General features: G+C 45.9%; 1 protein-coding gene across 11 annotated transcripts in view; it reads left to right on the forward strand.

The window, feature by feature from the left end:
• Positions 1–4,606: 4,606 nt before the first annotated feature.
• LOC129695547 (multiple PDZ domain protein) overlaps positions 4,607–22,919 on the forward strand; it is a 168,382-nt gene continuing 150,069 nt past the window's right edge. For 8 of the 11 annotated variants that reach the window (XM_055632588.1, XM_055632589.1, XM_055632591.1 and 5 more), the window contains exons 1-2: positions 4,653–4,728; positions 18,674–18,747. In XM_055632588.1, coding sequence (XP_055488563.1) covers positions 18,732–18,747 — 16 coding nt within the window. In that variant the 5' untranslated portion in view covers positions 4,653–4,728; positions 18,674–18,731. Of the gene's footprint in view, positions 4,733–18,673; positions 18,748–22,919 lie in introns of all 11 variants that reach the window. The other 3 variants (XM_055632583.1, XM_055632584.1, XM_055632594.1) reach the window with 3 other exon arrangements.

The raw sequence follows: 22,919 nt of genomic DNA on the forward strand, positions 1-22,919 counted from the left end.
GACACATTCTGCACGCAATTTAGAACCACTAAGGGCACTTACATTTGAGTAGACATATGTTCAGTGTTATTCACAGCTCAGAGAAACGTGACCCTCTGCCTTCCTCCATCTTGAAGAGTGAATGAGGCACACCACTTCCTGGTTTTATAGTCCCTGCCCCCAGCCGCCATCGGGGGCAGCAGAGAGAATGGGGAATTTTGTAAAAATATTACTATCTCTGTCATTTTTAATCGACGGGAAAATCCCTTGGCACACGTGTGGCGGAGGGTGGCTCTGAGCAAGGTGGCCAAAAATGACGGCCGTAGGTGGCGGTGTTCTCTCGGAAATCGCAGCACAGATGGCGAAAACCAGTCAAGAACAGACTTTTAGTAAAATTCTAGACCAAGTGCAGACCCATTGGGTCTGGTCCCCCAACGTGCGGTTATGGAGGGGGGAGGGGGGGGGGGGGGGGGGGGGGGGGGGGGAGAGGGCGGCATGCAGCGTCACACACTAACTATCTCCCCCCCCCCTGCACTCACGCTAATAGAGGGGAGGAGGGGGAGAGAGAGAAAGAGAGAGGGGGGGAGGAGAGGAGAGGGGGGAGAGGTGGAGAGGAGAGGGGGGGGGGCAAGGAGGAGGAGGAGGGGGGGGGAAGAGGAGGAGAGGGGGGGGGAAGAGGAGGAGGGAGGGGGGAAGAGGAGGGGGGGGGGGACGAGGGGGGGAGGAGGGGGGGGAAGAGGAGGAGAGGGGGGGGGGAGGAAGAGGAGGAGAGGGGGGGGAAGAGGAGGAGAGGGGGGGGGAAGAGGAGGAGAGGGGGGGGAAGAGGAGGAGAGGGGGGGGGGAGAGGAGGAGAGGAGGAGAGGGGGGGGGAAGAGGAGGAGAGGGGGGGGGAAGAGGAGGAGAGGGGGGGGGGGGAAGGAGGAGGAGAGGGGGGGGGGAAGAGGAGGAGAGGGGGGGGGAAGAGGAGGAGAGGGGGGGAAGAGGAGGAGAGGGGGGGAAGAGGAGGAGAGGGGGGGGGAAGAGGAGGAGAGGGGGGGGAAGAGGAGGAGAGGGGGGGGAAGGGGGAGGGAAGGGGGGGGAAGAGGAGGAGGGGGGGGGGAAGAGGAGGAGAGGGGGGGGGAAGAGGAGGAGAGGGGGGGGGAAAGAGGAGGAGAGGGGGGGGGAAGAGGAGGAGAGGGGGGGGGAAGAGGAGGAGAGGGGGGGGGGAAAGAGGAGGAGAGGGGGGGGGGAGGAGGAGAGGTTGAGGAGGAGAGGGGGGGAGGAGAGGTGGGGGGAGAGGAGGAGGAGGGGGATAGGAGGAGAAGAGGGATAGGATGAGAAGAGGGGGAGAGGAAGAGAGGGGAGGAGGAGGAGAGAGGGGGGGGAGGAGGAGAGGGGGGGGAGGAGGAGAGGGGGGGGAGGAGGAGAGGGGGGGGGAGGAGGAGAGGGGGGGGGGAGGAGGAGAGGGGGGGGGAGGAGGAGGGGGGGGGGAGGAGGAGAGAGGGGGGGGAGGAGGAGGGGGGGGGATAGGAGGAGAAGAGAGGGGGAGCGGAAGAGAGGGGAGGAGGAGGAGAGGGGGGAAGAAGAGGAGAGGGGGGAAGGAGGAGAGGGGGGGAAGGAGGAGAGGGGGGAAGGAGGAGAGGGGGGAAGGAGGAGAGGGGGGGAAGGAGGAGAGGGGGGGAAGGAGAGAGAGGGGGGGAAGGAGGAGAGGGGGGGGGGAGGAGAGGGGGGGAGGAGGAGAGGGGGGGGAGGAGGAGAGGGGGGAGGAGGAGGAGAGGGGGGAGGAGGAGGAGGGGGGGGGGAGGAGGAGGAGGGGGGGGGAGGAGGAGAGGGGGGGGAGGAGGAGAGGGAGGGGGGAGAGGGAGGAGAGGGGGGAGAGGGGGAGGGAGGAGGAGAGGGGGGGGAGGAGGAGGAGAGGAGAGGGGGGGAAGGGGGGGGGGAGGGAGGAGGAGGGGGGAAGGGGGGAGGGGGGGGGGGGAGGGAGGAAGAGGGGGGAGGGAGGAGGAGGGGGGGGGGGGGGGGGGAGGAGGGGGGGGGGGGGAGGGAGGAGGAGAGGGGGGGGGGGGGGGGGGTGGGGGGGGGCTGTCTGTTGCGCTAGTATGGTGTTGCTTCAGGCCAAACCCAAACAACCATTTGAAGGTAGTGCTTTTTTACCTCTAACCATATTTTCATTTTCAAACCAAATTAAGGGTACTCACAGTGCTGTAGACATTTGTCAGTGTCATTCAGAGCTCTGATTGAGGCACACCACTTGCAGAGACTGATTGAGGCACACAACTTCCTGGTTTTATAGTCCCTCCCCCTTCCTCCAGCAGGGGCAGAAGAGAGAATGGGGAATTTTGTAAAAACATTAATATCTCTGTAAATTTTAATCGACTGGAAAAATCCTCAGCGCACATGCTGCGGAGGGGGGCTCTGAGCGAGGTAGCCAAAAATGACGGCCGTAGGTGACAGCGTTCTCTTGGAAATCGCAGCACAGAAAGCCAAAACCAGTCAAGAACAGACATTTAGTTATATAGAAGATAAGATAGATAGATAGATTATCATGAAGGATGTTTTCTCGCGAACCCTTACTGATTGCAGTCTATAGGTCAGGAGGTCAAGGATTCATTTGAAGAATGTGCTGAGTCCCAAGTCCAGAAGTTTGGAAATGAGTTTGGATGGAATTATAGTGTTGAAGACAGAGTTATGGTCAATAAATAGGTGTCCTTCATGGGTGTACTTATTGTCTGGATAATCCAGGGATGAGCGTAGAGCTTGTCATCATCAAGTATCATCGTCTTTCATCACTTAAAAACTGTTTTGATTTTGTTAGGTGAACCAAAGTGAATAACTTAATAATGTTCCACATTATATTCCATCTGTCATGTCCACTGACTCACCTTGCCAATATATTCTTAAATCCTTCTTATATCCTCTTCTCTAATCACAATACCATAAAGATTTGTTTCATCAGCCATCATGGAAATGTGCCATCTGGTTCCTTAGGGCAATCGCCAAGATACATTGTATCTGGGTGGGACTCAGTACCAAGCCCCACAATACCCCACTGTCAAAATGTGCCAACCTTAAAAAGATCTGTTTATTCCCAATCTTTGCTTTATTCACAATGTTTGCATTATTCCCAGTTTTGAGTGATCAGTTATGGACCAACCCTCTGCAAGGAAAAATCATTCCATATATCCAAATACTACGCATTCATGGGTTCTCCTTTATTCTACGAGTCATGATTCAAAGACTCCAGATGAGTGCAACATGATTTTCCTTTCATAAATCCATGCTGACTTTTTGTTCTTTGACTCGCACAGGCTTTGTTTTAAATACTGTCAAGTCACTGCCAGTACATTCCAAACAGGATTGCCACCGTCTATTTGTTCCGATACCCCCGCAGAATCCTTTCCGCCCATTCATCCACTCCCCCCTCCCTTGCACCCTTTCCTCCTCTACCCTTCATCTCTCCCACTCCTTCCCACCTCCCCTTTCCTCTCTTCCCCTTCCTATCCACCTTACCATGTCCCACTCTTTCCATCTCCCCTCCCCAACCCCTATCCCTCCTCCTCCCCCTTCATCCCTCCTTCTTTTTCTATCCACCCATCCCCTCACTTTCCTTCCTCTTCCCTCCACATCCCTTTTCCCTTCCTCTCCCCTCCTTCCACCCATTCTTGCGCTTTGCCTGCTCCCCCACTCGCCTCCCTTCCCCTCACTCTTCACGTTGTCATGTGTCACCCTCCTCACTCTCTCCCAAGCCCCACCAACCCCCCTCTATCCGCATTCCACCCTCTCATTCTTCCTTTCCCCCACCCCTCTTCCCCTCTCCTCCATCATCAACCTATTTTCCTTCCTCCAGTCGTCCCCTCCCCCCTTGCCTTACCCTCTTCCTCCTCCCCGTTACCCTCTTCCATTCTTCCTTCATTCCCTCTTCCCATTACACTTACCTCCCATCCCTTCTTTTCTCTCCTTCCTTCTCTTCCCTTGACCTCCCCCTGTTCACCTCCCTCTCACCTTGCCCTGTCTGACCCTCCCTTCCTATCCCTCCCCAACCCCCATCTACTCCACAAATGTACGTCCAATCTTTTATGCTCTTCCTCCTGTCCTCCCCTCCTCTTCTCTACCTCCTCCTCCCTCTGCCATGCCCAATCCCAACCCCTCCATCTTGCTTCCCCTCAATCCCCCTCCACAATTCTTCCTGCCCCTCTGCCTCCTCTATATTTCCCCCTCCACCTCTCCTGTTCCCTATTCTCTCCCCCCCCCTCCTCGTCCCACTCTCCTTCCCACTCCTCTGTCCGGGCTCCTCCCTCCGGCTCCGTTCCTCTCCTCTTGCTTAGTTTCCCCCCCCCCCCCCACACACACTCCCTCCTCCCCTTCATCTTCCTTCACCTCCCATCCACCTCTCTGCGCACCCCAATCATGTCCCATCCTGGTTTTATTTCCCCATCTCCTCTTTCCCCTTCTCTCTCTACCCCACTACCCTCTCACTCTCTATACCCCCCTCTCTCTACCCTCTACCTTCTCACTACTCTCTCTCTCCACCCTCTCCCTCTACTCCATCTCTAACGGTTTTCCCGTTGGGCTGCGGGTCTCGAGCCTGTGTTTGTGGTTCCACGCGCATGCCCGTGCGGGCCGGGCTGTCCCGGGGGCTGCGCCGCGCAGGCGCGGTGGCGGCGGTGGGTGGTTGGGTGCGGGGACGTGTGGACGTGCGGGTGAATAACACGGCTATCATATCATATCATCGTGCCCCGAAAAGCCGGCGCCGGCCCGCTCAGCGACCAGGTAGGTAGGTAGTCAGGCCGGCCGGGCTGCAGCGTCCCCGAGTAATGGGGTCACCTCCCTCCCCCCAGCGTCCAGTCACGCTGCCGGCCAGCGCCCCTCCATCCCTGTAGCTCCCCGGCCCAGGGACTGCCCTCCTCGGCTGCAGGCGCTGAGCCTTGTGCCCCCCTCGCCTCCTCCCTACACACACTCATCGCATCAAACAATTACATCTACGTGTTGCTGCATAAAAATATCCCGGCCCCAGCTGAATTAGCGCGGCTTAAAGTTACTGATCCTGGGAAATTTCGAGGATCCTTCGCAGAAAGCTGAACCGAACTTTACTTCCAGCATAAAGTGACTTTATAAATGTTTTTACTTTTGCTGTGATACATTTAATGTGATGAATACAACAACTGATTTCTTGCTTGTCTATATCGCAGACGGTGTGATGACAAGTCAGCTCTAGAATTGCGCACTGTCGCTTATCCTTCCATTAATTCTCCTTGTTACTTGCAATACTTCAATGTTTGAAATGCATATTTCAAAATAATTGTTTAGAACAAATAACCGCTTTGTCATCCAAATTTAGTCACTCCGATATGTATATAATTATAGAGATTGTACAGCAGAGAAACGGGCTGCCCTGTTAAACTGAGTTTACACTTGTTTTTCTCCCGTTTTTCCAGTGTCGTCAGTATTGTTAGTTTTTGCTTTGGCTCGCATTTATGTAAATGTTTGGGATTACTCACATACTATAATCTCTGAAATACAGATCTTTTTGAGAAGAAACTAATGTGTAAAATAAAAGCAAAGTGTTGTAAGCACTCAGCTGGTCAGGCAACATTATGTGATGACACAATTAATGTGCCGGGCCTGAGACCCTTTCTCAAAACTGATATCTAAAACTGATATCACCTTATTTAAAAAAAAAAGTTAACTAGGAAGTGTACCTGTTGACAAGTCACAATGGAAATTGCTACCGCGTTAATTTCAATAGTTGAAAGCAATATAAACGAAAATAACTGTTAATCTAATTACTGCTCCTCCAATACTCTTGTTGGGAAGCAGTGATGTCTCTTGTTTCTCTTTCATTTCTCCTTGCATCTCATGGTAGACATTGCTGTATAACTGCCACCCTCTTGGTATTTTTTTTATCCGTTGCCTCTGCACAAACGCCCTTTTAGGCTCTTACTCTGTGCTTTTTTAAAATAAATATGACATTTTGTATTTATAATTCTCTGGTGCAGGAACCCAGTGGCATATTTTCTGTTTGTTTTGAGATACTGCTACCTACCTATAAACACTTTGAGAAGCTTCTAACTTATGTTCACTTTTTCCTTGAATCTAATCAGCATTGTTGTAAGCGCACCGTTGTTTTGAATTTTGCTAATTATAACCCACTCCACTAATCTCCTATGTGATACTTTGACAAATATTTCTACAAGTTCATAACATCAAAGTTGGCCTGCCCCAATTTAGAATTTAACTTGACGATAGATACAAAAAGCTGGAGTAACTCAGCGGGACAGACAGCATATCTGGGGAGAAGAAATGGGTGACATTTCAGGTTGAGACCCTTCTTCAGACTACCTACACTTGTTGGTTGACTGGAGTAGCCAAACAGATGTTGGGAGAGTACAACCTCATCGTTTCCCGCTCACGGCCCGATTTTACCATCTCTCCAAAATCCACAAACCTGACTGTCCTGGCAGACCCATTGTTTCTACCTGTTCGTGCCCCACCAAACTTATTTCTACGGACTCGACTCCATCCTATCCCTCCTGGTTAAATCCCTCCCTACCTATGTTCAAGCCACCTCACACGCCTCCATGACTTCTGTTTTCTAGGGCCCCATTCTCTCATCTTCACCATGGATGTCCAGTCACTCTACTACACCTCCATTCCCAAGTCCAGTTTATATCAATGGGTCGATGATGGAAAGGGTCAAGAGCTTCAAATTCCTGGGCTTGCATATCTCTGAAGATCTCTCCTGGTCCGAGAACACTGATGCAATCATAAAGAAAGCACATCAGCGCCTCTACTTCCTGAGAATATTGCAGAGAGTCGGTATGTCAAGGAGGACTCTCTCTATCTTCTACAGGTGCACAATAGAGAGCATGCTGACAGGTTGCATCATGACTTGGTTTGGCAACTTGAGCGCCCAGGAATGGAAACGACTACAAAAAGTAATAAACACTGCCCAGTCCATCATTGGCTCTGACCTCCCTACCATCGAGGGGATCTATTGCAGTTCCTGCCTCAAAAATGCTGGCAGCATCATCAAGGACTCACACCATCCTGGCCACACACTCATCTCCCCGCTACCTTCAGGTAGAAGGTACAGGAGCCTGAAGACTGCAATGTCCAGGTTCAGAAATAACTTCTTCCCCACAGCCATCAGGCTATTGAACTCAACTCAAACAAAACTCTGAACATTAATAGCCCATTTTCTGTTTATTTGCACTTTATCTGTTTTATTTATTCATGTGTGTATATATTTATACAATGGTATTTAAGAAGGAACTGCAGATGCTGGAAAATTGAATGTATACAAAAGTGCTGGAGAAACTCAGCAGGTGCAGCAGCATCTATGGAGCAAAGGAAATAGGCAATGTTTCGGGCCAAAACCCTTCTTCCCAAAACGTTGCCTATTTCCATTGCTCCATAGATGCTGCTGCACCCGCTGAGTTTCTCCAGCACTTTTGTCTACCTTTATACAATGGTATATGGACACACTGATATGTTCTGTATTCATGCTTTCTATATTCTGTTGTGCTGAAGCAAAGCAAGAATTTTGTTGTCTTATCTGGGACACATGACAATAAACTCTCTTGAATCTTAAAGCCCTTCCTTGACAGCAGAACCAACCAATCCCCGTCTACTGATACTGTCCTCCGCCTAGCTCTCCTTACCCTTAACAACTTTTCGTTTGACACCTCCCATTACCTCCAAATCCAAGACGTAACTATGGGCACGCGCATGGGTCCAAGCTTTGCTTGCCTCTTTGTATGGTACGTCAAACAATCCTTGTTCGTGGCATACCATTGCCCTATCCCTGAACTCTACCTCAGCTACATCGACGACTGCATTGCTGCTACCTCTTGCACCCATACAGAACTCACCAACTTCATCCATTTCATCACTAACTTCCATCTGGCACTCAAATACACCTGGACCATTTCAGACATCTCCCTACCATTTCTAAACCTCACTATCTCCTTCGCAGGTGACAGACTACTGACCGACATCTACTATAAACCCACTGACTCCCATGGCTATCTGGACTACACTTCTTCCCACATGGTGACTAGTTATTAATACTATGATGAGGAAACATTTATTTACACAGGACTGTAAATATTTGGCATTCTCTAGTTCAGTGATGTGGTTGTTCTATTGTTGATGAAATTGATCGATGTTTAGATAGAATCGGTAAATAATTTAAGTGTTAAAAACAATTTAATGCATCACATTGTGTATAGGAAGGAACTGCAGATGCTGGTTAACACTGAAGATATATATAAAATGCTGGAGTAACTCAGTGGAACAAGCAGCATCTCTGGAGTTTTGTGTCTGAAGAAGGGTCTCGAAACGAAACACCACCCATTCCTCCACTAATGCATCGCATTATGTACAGTGGTAGTTTTCTGTTGATCTTGTCATTCTAGTATTTGTTACGTTAATCAGTTTATATAGGATTGTTCCGCAGCTAGTTCTGCTGCTGTAAAATAAAATTAATTTTGCACATTTACTAAAAACTTAAGTGACCATCTTATTTTTTGAAAATTGGTACAATTTGATCGTTTATAGATATGAAGGCATTGAGATGTCTGATATTTGTTCAATGAACTTCTGAAAAATGTTTGGCTATGCAAAATCGGTCTAGTAGTAATTAGTTTTTGCATGCACAAACTGGAACATTTTAAGCCAAACTTTGAGGAAAATTAATAATGCACGAGTTTGCTATGCTGACTCATTTAGACAGAAGAGGTACCTATCAGAAACCAGTAATTAAAACAGATTCAGCCAACCACCACCATTGTTAGCCACAACCAGGAGTTATCTCAATGGAATCAATCAAATTTGTCAAAAAGAAGTCTCACATTTGAAGCCTGATTTTATACAATTGACTTCTGTGGTGAGTGTTGCCTTCTGAGGTTTTGCTGCTGTAACTGAAGTGTCACTCAAGGATAACGAGGAAACATTTCTTAACATGATCTAATGATTGTAGGACATTAGATTATTTATCCAGGCACAATATAATTTCATTTTTTTATTTCTAATAATTTAAATGGATGTCCATAATTTTACACATTTACAGGTAGCTCTGCTGTAACTATCTAGTTACATTCCTAAAAAACCTTGTGTTATAAAAAATCATATTATAAATACAATTGCCAATGGGGAAAGGTGCTTTAGCGGCTAGAGAGTTTTAGACTCTCAATGACAAAAATTAAGGTTTTCTCAACAGCAACAAGTTTCTTTTTTATAACTGCATGCTAAAAATATTAAAGGTTGCAGGTTACATTTTGTGATAGAATATGGTTGAATGAGAAACGATAGCTTGTCAATTTCCATGGCCACCCAAAGTTAAAGTAGCGGCTGTGTTTTAGGCACAATGGTGTTTGATTAATGCTGGGAGGTTACATGTAAATGGGATTTTCTCCTCTATACTGTTTAAATCCAATACAACATTTTTTCTGCTTGTCATTTTCCAAATTAGCTTTCATGTGGTTCTCCAGTTCCTGATCAAAATCGTGTTATAGAAAATTCAGCCCACACAACGCAAACAATACTCCCCAATTCATTGCCCATGTTATTTCCAGTTGCCTTATGGAAAAAAAATGTGTTATAGCAAACTACCTGTATCTTGATGTGTGTCTATTTGAATTTTAGGAATTGCCTAAAATACGAGTCATGTGGACCAACAGTTCATTATGGCAGTATGCCATTGATAGTTTTGTGTAATCATCTGACAAATATAAAGAGTAAACATACATATAGATAAGAAAAAATATATATGTAGAAAAAAAAACATGAACAATATATTTAAAACATCAGTCTTTTGTTTGAGTACATGATTTGATAGATCTACCAAACAGGTCTAGATTTTGAAAGCTTTTAAAATGTATTAGCCTTCATATGTGACAAAGACATTTAGTGATCCAAGTGAAGTGCTTTGTTCTTTCCCTCCTCTGTTCCAACTTTCTAACCCTCCCCCATCACAATGAGTTTGAAGAAGGGTCCCAACCTGGAACGTCACCTATCCATGTTCTCCAGAGTTGCTGCCTGACATGCTGAATTGCTTCAGCACTTTGTGTCTTTTTTGTAAACCAGCATCTGCAGTTCCTTGTTTACACACGTGTAGTTTTATTGTTTTGTTTGAACTGCAACTCTTATTGGTCAGTTGCAGTTACTTCAAAGCCTTCTTCATAATTCCAATGTGCATTAATGTATTTTGCATCAGCAAGGTCAGAAACTCAGCAAGATGCGACAACACAGGCATAAACAAATCCCAACAACTTGCATTATTTCTTGCACACATTTCTCTGGGACCTCACATGGTTGCTCGTTGGCATGCTTAGATTTTGCTTAAATTTGTAAAAGGAAAGTGTGCTATAAATCTGTTGATATCACAGAACTTGCCTGTTATTAGCATTAGATCATCACAACATGAAATGTGTTGCAGAAGTGGAGTTTCCTTTAAGTCATTCACTAGGTGCTGTATCTGTATCATGAAATAGCTGTTCTCCCATCTCCTGCTGCCCATTTTTCAACACATCTTAATCCAAGCTGTTGTGATTGCTGATGTGCACTGATAAAGAGATATTTTTGGAACATTGCAATTTGTTAATTTAGTTGGATCATGGGGCTTCATTAATTACAGATGAAAATTTCATACCACACAAGTTGATTAATTATTGCTTGCAGATTGTCAAGCATTTTGGGGAATTATTGTTATGGACAATGCATAATGCTGGTGCATAATTGAAAAGCAGACAAAGTAAATAGCTTGAACCCTCTGTCGTAATAATTGCTTTTGTACAATACATACGAGATCACAAGAAAAATTGCTGCTGTTTCCTTCTGTTTTCTTATTCTTCCATTGTAACCTTTTAATTTCAAATAGGTCTTGGTGATTAAGTAATCAGTAGTTCACTTTTCTTGTTGGGATACGGTGCAGCTTAAACTTGACATCTCCTTGTTTGTCCTTTTCAACAGCAGTTAATTCTAACTCAGAGAACTTATTGCAATATTGATTTTTCTCCCTTTGCTTTCTAATATGAAACAGAGGGCATTAATAGCAAAACTAATATTAAAGTATTTTAACTGTGTAACAAATGTGAGTGGTTAACCCCAATGCACAAATGTGCTGCACAACTGCATACCTGAATGATGTGCATAACTGAATGTTATTCACAATTTCATCCTGGAGAAGTCAGTCGTAGCTAGAGAATTATCCTTTGCATGAATGAAATTATGAACAGATTTTATCACTGATTGTGATGTGAATTTGGTTATTAATGTTTATGGGATTAAACATATGAATCCTGCCAAGCAGATATTGTAAACAGCATGACATTCTTTGTTTTTGATTTTGGGGTTGGCACAGCAGGCCAGCTAGTCTGGATGCTGCATCACAGCTAGGTGCAGTTCTGTCCTCGAGTGCTGTCAATGAGGAGTTTGCATGTTGTCTGATTGCATGGGTTTCTTCCGGGTCCTTTGATTTTCACCTAAGTACCAAAGTCGCACTAGTAGGTAGGTTATCTGGCCCCTGTAAATTGTGTCAGTGAATGATTCATTATGTCAGAGTGATAGGAATGTGGGTAGAATTAATTGATTTAGGGTAGGATTATTATAAAAAGAGTGGTTTGATGGTCAACATTGACTGTATGGTCAAAGGGATTGATTTCCATGATGAATCTCTATGATTCTGGATTTGAGATTGATAAAGGTTTGGCAAATTTGTTTTGACATATTCACAGAAATATTGTCAAATGACATTCGACCATATGATATCCATCATATGATATTTGGTAACATGATATTAACCCATTGGTTGTAAATGTCATTCCATTTGCCTTAGATGAGTTTCTGATTTATTGTTGAACCCCAAATAAAATGTTTAACTTGCTGTTATCTGCTGAGATGAATAAATGTTATGAATCAGAGGTTCAGATTTATTATTGTCATGTACACCGTGAAAAGCTTTGTTTTGCATGCTATGTAATCAGATCAGATAATACCATCTATCTTCTATATTACTAAAAGTCTGTTCTTGACCGGTTTTGGCCATCTGTGCTGCAATTTCCGAGAGAACGCCGCCACCTACGGCTGTCATTTTTGGCCACCTTGCTGAGAGCCCCCTTCCGCCGCATGTGTACCGAGGATTTTTCCCGTAGATTAAAAATGACAGAGATATTAATGTTTTTACACAATTCCCCATTCTCTCTGCTGCCCCTGCTGGCGGCAAGGGGGAGGGACTATAAAACCAGGAAGTGGTGTGCCTCACTCACTCTTCAAGATGGAGGAAGGCAGAAGGTCACGTTTCTCTGAGCTGTGAATAACACTGAACACATGTCTACTCAAATGTAATTGCCCTTAGTGGTTCTAAAATGCTTGCAGAATGTGTCTATTGGTTCTAAAGCTTGCATAAAAATGTCTATTGGTTCTAAAGCTTTCAAAAAAATGTCTATTGGTTCTAAAGCTTGCAAAAAAAATGTCTATTGGTTCTAAAGCTTGCAAAGAAAATGTCTATTGGTTCTAAAATGGTTCATACTAGCGCTCCAGAAAGCGCCCCCCTGGTTGGCTTGGCTTGGGTGTGTCTTGAAATTGAAAGGCACTACTTACTGCAAATGGTGGCATGAAGTTGAAAGGCACTACTTACTGCAAATGGTGGATTGGGTGCTTTGGCTTGAAGTTCAAAGGCACTACTTACTGCAAATGGTGGCTTGGTTGCTTAGGCTTGAAGTTGAAAGGCACTACTTACTGCAAATTGTGGCTTGAAGTTGAAAGGCACTACTTACTGCAAATGGTGGCATGAAGTTGAAAGGCACTACTTACTGCAAATGGTGGCTTGGGTGCTTTGGCTTGCAGTTGAAAGGCAGTACTTACTGCAAATGGTGGCTTGGGTGCAATGGCTTGAAGTTGAAAGGCATTACTTACTGCAAATGGTAGCATGAAGTTGAAAGGCACTACTTACTGCAAATGGTGACTTGGGTGTGGCTTGAAGTTGAAAGACTCCACTTACTGCAAATGGTGGCATGAAGTTGAAAGGCACTACTTACTGCAAATGGTGCCTTAGGAGCTTTGACTTGAAGTTAAAGGCACTATTACTGCGAATGGTGGCTTGGTTGCTTTGGCTTGAAGTTGAAAGGCACTACTTACTGCAAATGGTGGCTTGGGAGCTTTGACTTGAAGTTGAAAGGCACTACTTCCTGCAAATGATGGCTTGGGCGTGGCTTGAAGTTGAAAGGCACTACTTACTGCAGATGGTGGCTTGGGTGCATTGGCTTGAAGTTGAAAGGCACTAACTGCAAATTGTGGCTTGAAGTTGAAAGGCACTACTTACTGCAAATTGTAGCTTGGGTGCTTTGGCATTAAGTTGAAAGGCACTGCAAATGGTGGCATGAAGTTGAAAGGCACTACTTACTGCAAGTGGTGGCTTGGGAGCTTTGGTTTGAAGTTGAAAGCCACTACTTACTGCAAATGGTGGCTTGGGAGCATTGGCTTGAAGTTGAAAGGCACTACTTACTGCAAATGGTGGCTCGGGAGCTTTGGCTTGAAGTAGAAAAGGCACTACTTACTGCAAATGGTGGTTTGGGTGCTTTGGCTTGAAGTTGAAAGGCACTACTTACTGCAAATGGTGGCATGAGGTTGACAGGCACTACTTACTGCAAATGGTGGCTTGGGTGCATTGGCTTGAAGTTGAAAGGCACTACTTACGGCAAATTGTGGCTTGAAGTTGAAAGGCACTACTTACTGCAAATGGTGGCATGAAGTGGAAAGGCACTACTTATTGCAAATGGTGGCTTGGGTGCTTTGGCTTGCAGTTGAAAGGCAGTATTTACTGCAAATGATGGCTATCACCATCTTTAGTTTATGCTTGTTTTGGGGGCTAGTCCCCTTTGGTTTTCTTTTCAGCATATGAAAGGCATGCTCAATGGGGTTCAGATCGGGTGATTGACTTGGTCACTCAAGAATTTACCATTTTATAGCTTTGACAAACTCCTTTGTTGCTTTAACAGTATGTTTGGGATTATTGTCTTGCTGTAGAATGAACCACTGGCCAATGAGTATTGAGGCATTTCATAGAACTTGAACAGATAGGATGTGTCTATACACATCAGAATCCATTATGCTACTACCATTACCAGTTGTATCATCAATGAAGATAAGTGAGCCAGTACATTCAGCAGCCACGCATGTCCACTCCATAACCCCACTGTGTTTCACAGATGAGGTGGTATGCTTTGGATCTTGGGCAGTTCCTTCTCTCCTCCATACTTTGCTCTTACCATCACACTGATATAAGTTAATCTTCGTCTCATCTGTGCGCAATACCTTTTTCCACAACATTTAAGTACTTCTTGGTCATCCTATTTTTGCGGTTAACCAGTGGTTTGTATCTTGCAGTGTAGCCTCTGTATTTCTGTTCATGAAATCTTCTGCAGACAGTGGTGACAAATCCACACCTAACTCCTGAAATGTGTTTCGGTTCTGTCGGACAGGTGTTTTGGGTTTTTTCTTTATTATAGAGAGAATTTTGTCATCAGCTGTGGTGGTCTTCCATGGTCTGCCAGTCCCTTTGCAATTAGTAAGCTCACATGCTCTCTTTCTTCTTAAAGATGCTCCAAACAGTTGATTTTGGTAAGCCTAACAGTTTCTTGTTTCTCAGTCTCATAATAACTTTTTTGACTTTCATTGGCACAACTTTCGTCCTCGTGTTGATAAACAACAAAAAAAATTTCCAAAGGTGATAGAAAGACTGGAAGAAAGACTAAGTAATGAGAGCTCTCTTATTCCTGCATTAAGGAGGCAATTAAATACAACTGAGCAATTACAAGCGCCTGTGAAGCCATATACCCCAAACATTATGGTGCCCTGAAATGGGGGAACTATGTATCAACACAGCTGTAATTTCTACATGGTGAAACCAAAAAGTATAAAAATAGCCTTTAATAAAATGATGGGTCTTTGTCCCAAACATTATGAAGGGCACTCTATCTCTCACTCCCATTATCCTTTTCCACTATGTATTTCACTCTCAAGTTGTTTCTTCCTGTCTGAATCTTCTTTCTCTCTTTCCACTTTGGGTTGTCAGGAGTCACTGAGTTTCCACGCTCTCTTCAGAGACCCTGATGCTGTCATCCTTAAAACCTCTGAAGTCACGCATTCTCAATAAATGATTATATGCATGATAGCCTTAAGGCTGCAAGTGCTTGAATTTTGTGTTAAAAATATACAATCTTGAGTTGCCAGTGATGGTGCTTTGGAGACTAATCATTTGAGATTTGTTACTTAAGTCCAAGATCGTTGCTGTGATGCCTTTATGGGTGTCTGTCTTAAACCCCTTTCTCACCGGGCGACTTGACGCAAGAGGTAACCAGAGTTTAACATCGTGGGAACCTCGTGCGATAACAGTACGGCATTTGTGGACCACCATGGCGCTAACGGCAAGTAATCGTGTAACTTGGTGACTCGGGAGAAAATTCAAGCAAGCTTGAATTTCTCCAAGAGTGACTTGTACACTTGTGGTTGAGCATTGCAACATTTTATGAACGTAGTGGCCAGTGCGATATCCGTAATAACTCTTGCGGTTACCGTGGGAACTCCTGCAAACGGTGAACCCGGAAGCTGGACAGAGGGGACAGAAGGTGAGTAAAAATTGTCTTCTGTGGGATTGAATTTAAAAAATAAAGATTTGCATCCGCATATGGACATCAACTTATTCATGAGTTATGTTAATGAGATTCAAGAAAATAACTATAATCTTTAAAAGGGACTTTACTGAAAGGTCCCGCATTTTTATGGTCCGTGAGAAATTTTTCACATGTACTTCTTTGAGAGCTACAGCTCGGAGTCCTCGCCGACTAGCGATCGATGCCTTTCCGAAGCAGGGTCCGGAACGTTACCAATCAATGTTCTCCAGAGACCCGTGTAAAGGAGTGAACTGCACATGCTGGTTTAAAACGAAGACAGACACAAAAAGCTGGAGTAACTCAGCGAGTCAAGCAGCATCTCTGGAGAAAAATAGGTGATGTTTCGGGACGAGACACATCTTCAGACTCAATTCCGATTAGGATGTCTGAAGAAGGGTTCCGATTTGAATCGCCACCTATTCTTTTTCTCCAGAGATGCTGCCTGACACGCTGACTTACTCCAGCTTTTTATGTTTTTCTTCCCAGATCTGACTTACCTGCTGAGTTACACCAACATTTTATGTCCTTTTGTGCGTATTAACCAGCATCTGCAGTTCCTTTAGACATTACCTAACTTCAGATTTTAGAGATATAGCGCGGAAACAGGCCCTTCGGCCCACCAAGTCCGCGCCGACCACCTATTCTTATACACTCCAGGGACAATTTTACAATGTTACCGAAGCCGATTAACTTACAAACCTGTAATCTCTGGAGTGTGAGAGGAAACCGGTGCACCCATGGTCAGGATCGAACCCCGGTCTCTGGGGCTGTGAGGCAGCAACTCTACCACTGTGCCGCATATAGTCAGATTTAATAAATTGCTGGTGTTGCTTCCAAAGACAGAGGCACTTATAATATTAGATCAGAATTGCATCTTTCCGCTAATAGTCAATTATTAGTCAATAATAGAATCAATTATTGTTGGTGACATTTCACATACGAATATCAGACTATTCTCGCAGAGGTAAGGGCCAATTAGGCATAGCAAAAGGTATGAACACTTTTAAACATTTTTTTCCGACTATCTTGTCAAATGCAAATACAGGGAGAATGATCAAAGTGCTCACATGGCTCACTCTGTTAGAAGCGTTCTGAGTTTAAATGTTCCGTGTATTCCTTCTTAAAGTATAAATTTTTGTGTGGCCAGGGCCGAATGGCCTGCCAACGGGAGTCAGAGACTTGACACTGAGATCCATTGTGCAGGAAGGAACTGAGGATGCTGGTTTTTACCGAAGATAGACACAAACGCCACCTGTTTATTTTCTCCAGAGATGTTGCCTGACCCATTGAGTTACTCCAACATTTTGTGTCTGTGTTCACTATGAACATTGAATTATTTAATTTTAGGTAACTTACACTCTCTCTCTCTCCCCCGCCCACCCCCTCCCATGCAGTAAATGTCGGTTAACCAGTCCATTGTTTGCAACGATGGTTCCCTCTTGGGATCACACTATCCCTTGCCAACAATTGGCCTATCAGGGAACCAAATATAGACATAAAGTGCTGGAGTGACTCAGTGGCTCAGGCAGCATCTCTGGAGGAAAGGGTTAGGCGACATTTCGGGTCGGGACCCCTCTTCAAAATACCCTGCTGAGGTCATCTGATGTTGGCCCTGATTTGTCCCGGTTTTTTCTTGCTTCCAGTTCCCCCCTACAATCATCCCGAAGAAGGGTCCTGACCAAAAATGGAATCTATTCCTTTTCTCCAGAGATGCTGCTTGGCCCGCTGAGTTACTCCAGCATTTTGTGTCTAACTTGCTGATTCAGACAGTTTTTGATTATCAAGGATTATGCGCTGACTCTTTACTCTGAAACACACGTTGGAAATTTAAACTTGGGCGCAACTAACATCTTCTTACTACCGTGAGAACTCTTTAACTCAGCGGGCAGGCAGCAGTTAATTGTTGCTCCCTTCAGTTTCCCAGGGGGTCGGGACGGGACTGCAGTTGGGAGGGAAAGGTGGGGGAGTCAAGGGAGAGACAGATGGGGGTGTCTTCATTTACTGGCGGCGGGTGTCTGTCACTGAAACAGGCAGGTGAGATTTCACATCCACCTTGTGTGTGCCTCTCTCTCGCTCCGTCCCTCCCTCTCACACAGGCTGAGAGACTCTGCCTCTGTGAGTGTACGTCTCTTTCTCACCCTCTCCCACACACAGTAAGACCGAGGTACTGTGCTCAGTCCATCTGTGTCTCCCACATACACAGCAAAACTCTGCTTTGTGTGTGTATATACGTCTCCCCTCATTTCTCTCTCTCCCCCCCACCCCTCTCTTTCTCCCCCACCCACCTCTCTCTTTCTCCCCCTCCCCCCCTCTCTCTCTCTTTCTCCCCCCACACACAATAAGACCGATGTATTCTGCTTAGTCTCTCTTCGCTCACACACACACAGATAGACCAAGGTCATGTGCGCTCTTTCTCTTCCGCCAGTCCCCCCGAAGTACATCACACTGCCTCTGTGCCTCTCTGTCTCTCTCCCCCTCTCTCCTAAGTAATGTGGCATCTTCCTGCAGTAAAGTCACGGCATTAGTACAGGCATGTCTCCAAATGAGCCAATTCAACCAAGGGAGGATATTTATAATGTGTGAAAAAAAAAGTGACATCATTTGTGCCACGTGATGTTTTAACTACACTTGACGGTTCACAATGTTCATTCAAGATTTAACGGGAAAGCTCGGGAGACGGACAAGTCACTCGCACAAATAACAGAAATGCCGAGTACCGTGGGAATTCTTTATCTACCCCCCGTTATATCGTGTGATATCGTGCTAGACCACGACCACTTCACTCTGGTTACATCTTGCGTCAAGTCGCCCCGTGAGAAAGGCCTATTAGTGTACCATATTATGCCAAGTGCAGGTACGCAGTGCATTGTCTCATAACCCTCTCGCATGATTTTTAGTTGTCATTTTGATTATAATAGTCTCTTTTTTCTTGCTGATAGAAGATGATAGAAAAATACATGACATTGTTAATTTTTTTTTGACAAACAAGTTAACTGGCTGCATATTTATATGTTGCAATGTGATTTGTTTACATTTCCTTTCAGGAGCTGCTTAATATAATTCTAATTCCAGTGAATTTGATTTTGTCTTGACACTGGAAACATGTTGGAAGGCTTGGGTAAGTTCTTTCAGTTATTATGTTTTATAAAAGGAGCAGTTGTTGTCAATTGTATGTAACTAGAAATGCATAATAATAATAATAAATATTATTTTCGGGCGCCTTTCAAATCTCAAGGACACCTTACAAAGATTAACAGAAGAGGAAAAAAACATATAGTCGGAGAAAAATAAATAATAAAGACATAATCAATATACAAATTAAAGATAGAAATCGCTCCAAAGACACAAAGTCAAAAGAAATCAAAAAACACAATGTGAATAGTGCTGATTCACCTGTGCAGTCCAACGTGTGGACAAAGTCCACGTCAACTGCATTTCAGATTAATCCTGAAAATGGTTTTGGAGAAGTAGGATTACAATAAAACAACTGTAGGTGCACAACCTTTTATCCGAAGATCCAAATAACGAAAAGCTCCGAATAGCGGACATTTTTTCGGTCCTTGAAGAAAGGTCCTTGAAGACGTTCACCGAGGGTGGCCCGCAGAGGTGACAGCGGAACCTCCGGTCGGTCCTCGAAGACCTACACCCCTCTGCCCGCTTCCCGGCCATGTGTGTGACCCCTTCCCTCCCCTCTCCAGCTCCCTCCCCGCCCATTGCACCGGCGCGGGGGCTTAGCACTGTCTTCACGTCGGCGATGCCAGCAGGTCACTGCCAGTCACTGGAGACGTCAGGACCAACGGGACACCGACCCCTAGGCCCACTGCAAGCACGGAGATCCCAGAGACCCACAGTCAGCAGCAGCCCAGCCCTGTTCCAACTTCAGCGGAACACGAAGCTGATGGTGTGCAAGGTACGTCTTGATCTTGGGGTTGCGGATGAGGCGGCGCAGCTTGGGCTGTGACGTCTCCGGCCACCCCCCTGTACAGGAGCTGAGACTGGGAACTGTGGGGTTGTTTGCAGTTGCAGAGGGAGGGGGCAAGGGCGGTACAGTTCCCAGTCTCAGCTCCAGTCCAGGGGGGTGGCCGAAGACGTCAGGACCAACGGGACACCGACTGCAAGCACGGAGATCCCCGAGACTGACAGCCAGCAGCAACTCTAGCCCAGCCCCACGCCAACTCCAGAGGAACCCGGGTTGCGGATGAGGAGGCGCAGCTCGGGCTGTGGGCGAACTGCAACTTGTCGCTGTAGCGGCGCATCGGGGAGCGGGTTCCTGTTGGTCCTGACATCTCCGGCCACTCCTCTGGACAGGAGCTGAGAGACGTCAGGACCACCAGAAGCCGCTCCCCGATGGGAAGCTACGGCGACTTGGCAGTTCGCCCACAGCCCGAGCTGCGCCCCCTCATCGGGACACCGACCCCCAGGCCCACTGCAAGCACGGAGATCCCAGATCAGCAACTCCAGCCCAGCCCCGCTCCAACTCCAGAGGAACACACAGAAGCTGATGTTGTGCAAGGTACGTCTTGTTCTTGGGGTGGCGCAGCTCGGGCTGTGGGCGAACTGCCACTTGTCGCCGTAGCGGCCCATCGGGGGGTGGATTCCTCTGTAGTTGGAGGGACAGGGAGACGCAGCGGCTTTTGAGAATAGAAACATAGAAATTAGGTGCAGGAGTAGGCCATTCGGCCCTTCGAGCCTGCACCGCCATTCAATATGATCATGGCTGATCATCCAACTCAGTATCCCGTACCTGCCTTCCCTCCACACCCTCTGATCCCCTTGGCCACAAGGGCCACATCTAACTCCCTCTTAAATATAGCCAATGAACTGGCCTCAACTACACTCTGTGGCAGAGAGTTCCAGAGATTCACCACTCTCTGTGTGAAAAAAGTTCTGTTCATCTCGGTTTTAAAGGATTTCCCCCTTATCCTTAAGTTGTGACCCCTTGTCCTGGACTTCCCCAACATCGGGAACAATCTTCCTGCATCTAGCCTGTCCAACCCCTTAAGAATGTTGTAAGTTTCTATAAGATCCCCTCTCAATCTCCTAAATTCTAGAGAGTATAAACCAAGTCTATCCAGTCTTTCTTCATAAGACAGACCTGCCATCCCAGGAATCAGTCTGGTGAACCTTCTCTGCAGTCCCTCTATGGCAATAATGTCCTTCCTCAGATTTGGAGACCAAAACTGTACGCAATACTCCAGGTGTGGTCTCACCAAGACCTTGTACAACTGCAGTAGAACCTCCCTGCTCCTATACTCAAATCCTTTTGCTATGAAAGCCAACATACCATTCGCTTTCTTTACTGCCTGCTGCACCTGCATGCCTACCTTCAATGACTGGTGTACCATGACACCCAGGTCTCGCTGCATCTCCCCCTTTCCCAATCGGCCACCATTTAGATAATAGTCTGCTTTCCCGTTTTTGCGACCAAAATGGATAACCTCACATTTATCCACATTATACTGCATCTGCCAAACATTTGCCCACTCACCCAGCCTATCCAAGTCACCTTGCAGTCTCCTAGCATCCTCCTCACAGCTAACACTGCCCCCCAGCTTAGTGTCATCCGCAAACCTGGAAATATTGCCTTCTATTCCCTCATCCAGATCATTAATATATATTGTAAATAGCTGGGGTCCCAGCACTGAGCCTTGCGGTACCCCACTAGTCACTGCCTGCCATTGTGAAAAGGACCCGTTTACTCCTACTCTTTGCTTCCTGTTTGCCAGCCAGTTCTCTATCCACATCAATACTGAACCCCCAATGCCGTGTGCTTTAAGTTTGTATACTAATCTCTTATGTGGGACCTTGTCGAAAGCCTTCTGGAAGTCCAGATACACCACATCCACTGGTTCTCCCCTATCCACGCTACTAGTTACATCCTCGAAAAAATTCTATAATATTCGTCAGACATGATTTACCTTTCATAAATCCATGCTGACTTTGTCCAATGATTTCACCACTTTCCAAATGTGCTGCTATCCCATCTTTAATAACTGACTCTAGCAGTTTCCCCACTACCGATGTTAGACTAACTGGTCTGTAATTCCCCGTTTTCTCTCTCCCTCCCTTCTTAAAAAGTGGGGTTACGTTTGCTATCCGCCAATCCTCTGGAACTACTCCAGAATCTAAAGAGTTTTGAAAGATTATTACTAATGCATCCACTATTTCTGGAGCTACTTCCTTAAGTACTCTGGGATGCAGCCTATCTGGCCCTGGGGATTTATCGGCCTTTAATCCATTCAATTTACCCAACACCGCTTCCCGACTAACCTGGATTTCACTCAATTCCTCCAACTCCTTTGACCCGCGGGCCCCTGATATTTCCGGCAGATTATTTATGTCTTCCTTTGATAAGACGGAACCAAAGTAGTTATTCAATTGGTCCGCCATATCCTTGTTCCCCATGATCAACTCACCTGTTTCTGACTGCAAGGGACCTACATTTGTTTTAACTAATCTCTTTCTTTTCACATGGTGGGCAATCACTTCCAAAGTTCTGCCCACACAGTCAGTACACCTCTCCTACACTTGTCTCCCGCACTAAGATCATCTCGCAGAGAATGATCTCAGCCTAACCCTCCCTATTCTCTCCTATTCTGCAAGAAAAAATTACATTGAAGACTCAAACTCGCGATCGAGTAACTGCCGGGATCTAGGCGCAAACTCGCGATCTTGCGGATATGAGCCGAGCACTCTACCACTGAGCCAGCCGTTAAAATCTACGCAAAAATCTTCCATTCCGAAAGCCGAAAAATTCTGAATTACGAAAAGTGTCTGGTCCCAAGGCTTTCGGATAAAAGGTTGTGCACCTGTACTTGCAAGAGGTGGCAAAGGAATAGATGTTTCTGAATTGGATTTAAGAACCAAACAGTTTTTCTTGATGCATTGAAATTGTACCCACAGCTATTTATCAGTGCTAATAAAATATTAGGTGACAGAAAAAAACCTTTATGCAGAGGATCTTGATTTATTTAACAAATAATAAATAGGCAAGTGACAGAGTGGGACTGATAAGATACCGAAAAGGAGATAGGCTACTGTACTGAATCTGTACGTAGCACCTAGGCACAGCAGGCAGTGAAGAAAGTTAATGGCATGTTGGCCTTCATAATGAGTGGAGTTGAGTATAGGAGCAAAGAGGTCCTTCTGCAGTTGTACAGGGCCCTGGTAAGACCACACCTGGAACATTGTGTGAAGTTTTGGTCTCCTAATTTGAGGAAGGACATTCTTGCTATTGAGGGAGTGCAGCATAGGTTCACGAGGTTAATTCCCGGAATGACAAGTCTGACA

This window comes from Leucoraja erinacea, chromosome 3 (genome assembly GCF_028641065.1).
Source record: "Leucoraja erinacea ecotype New England chromosome 3, Leri_hhj_1, whole genome shotgun sequence".
Lineage (NCBI taxonomy): Eukaryota > Metazoa > Chordata > Chondrichthyes > Rajiformes > Rajidae > Leucoraja > Leucoraja erinaceus.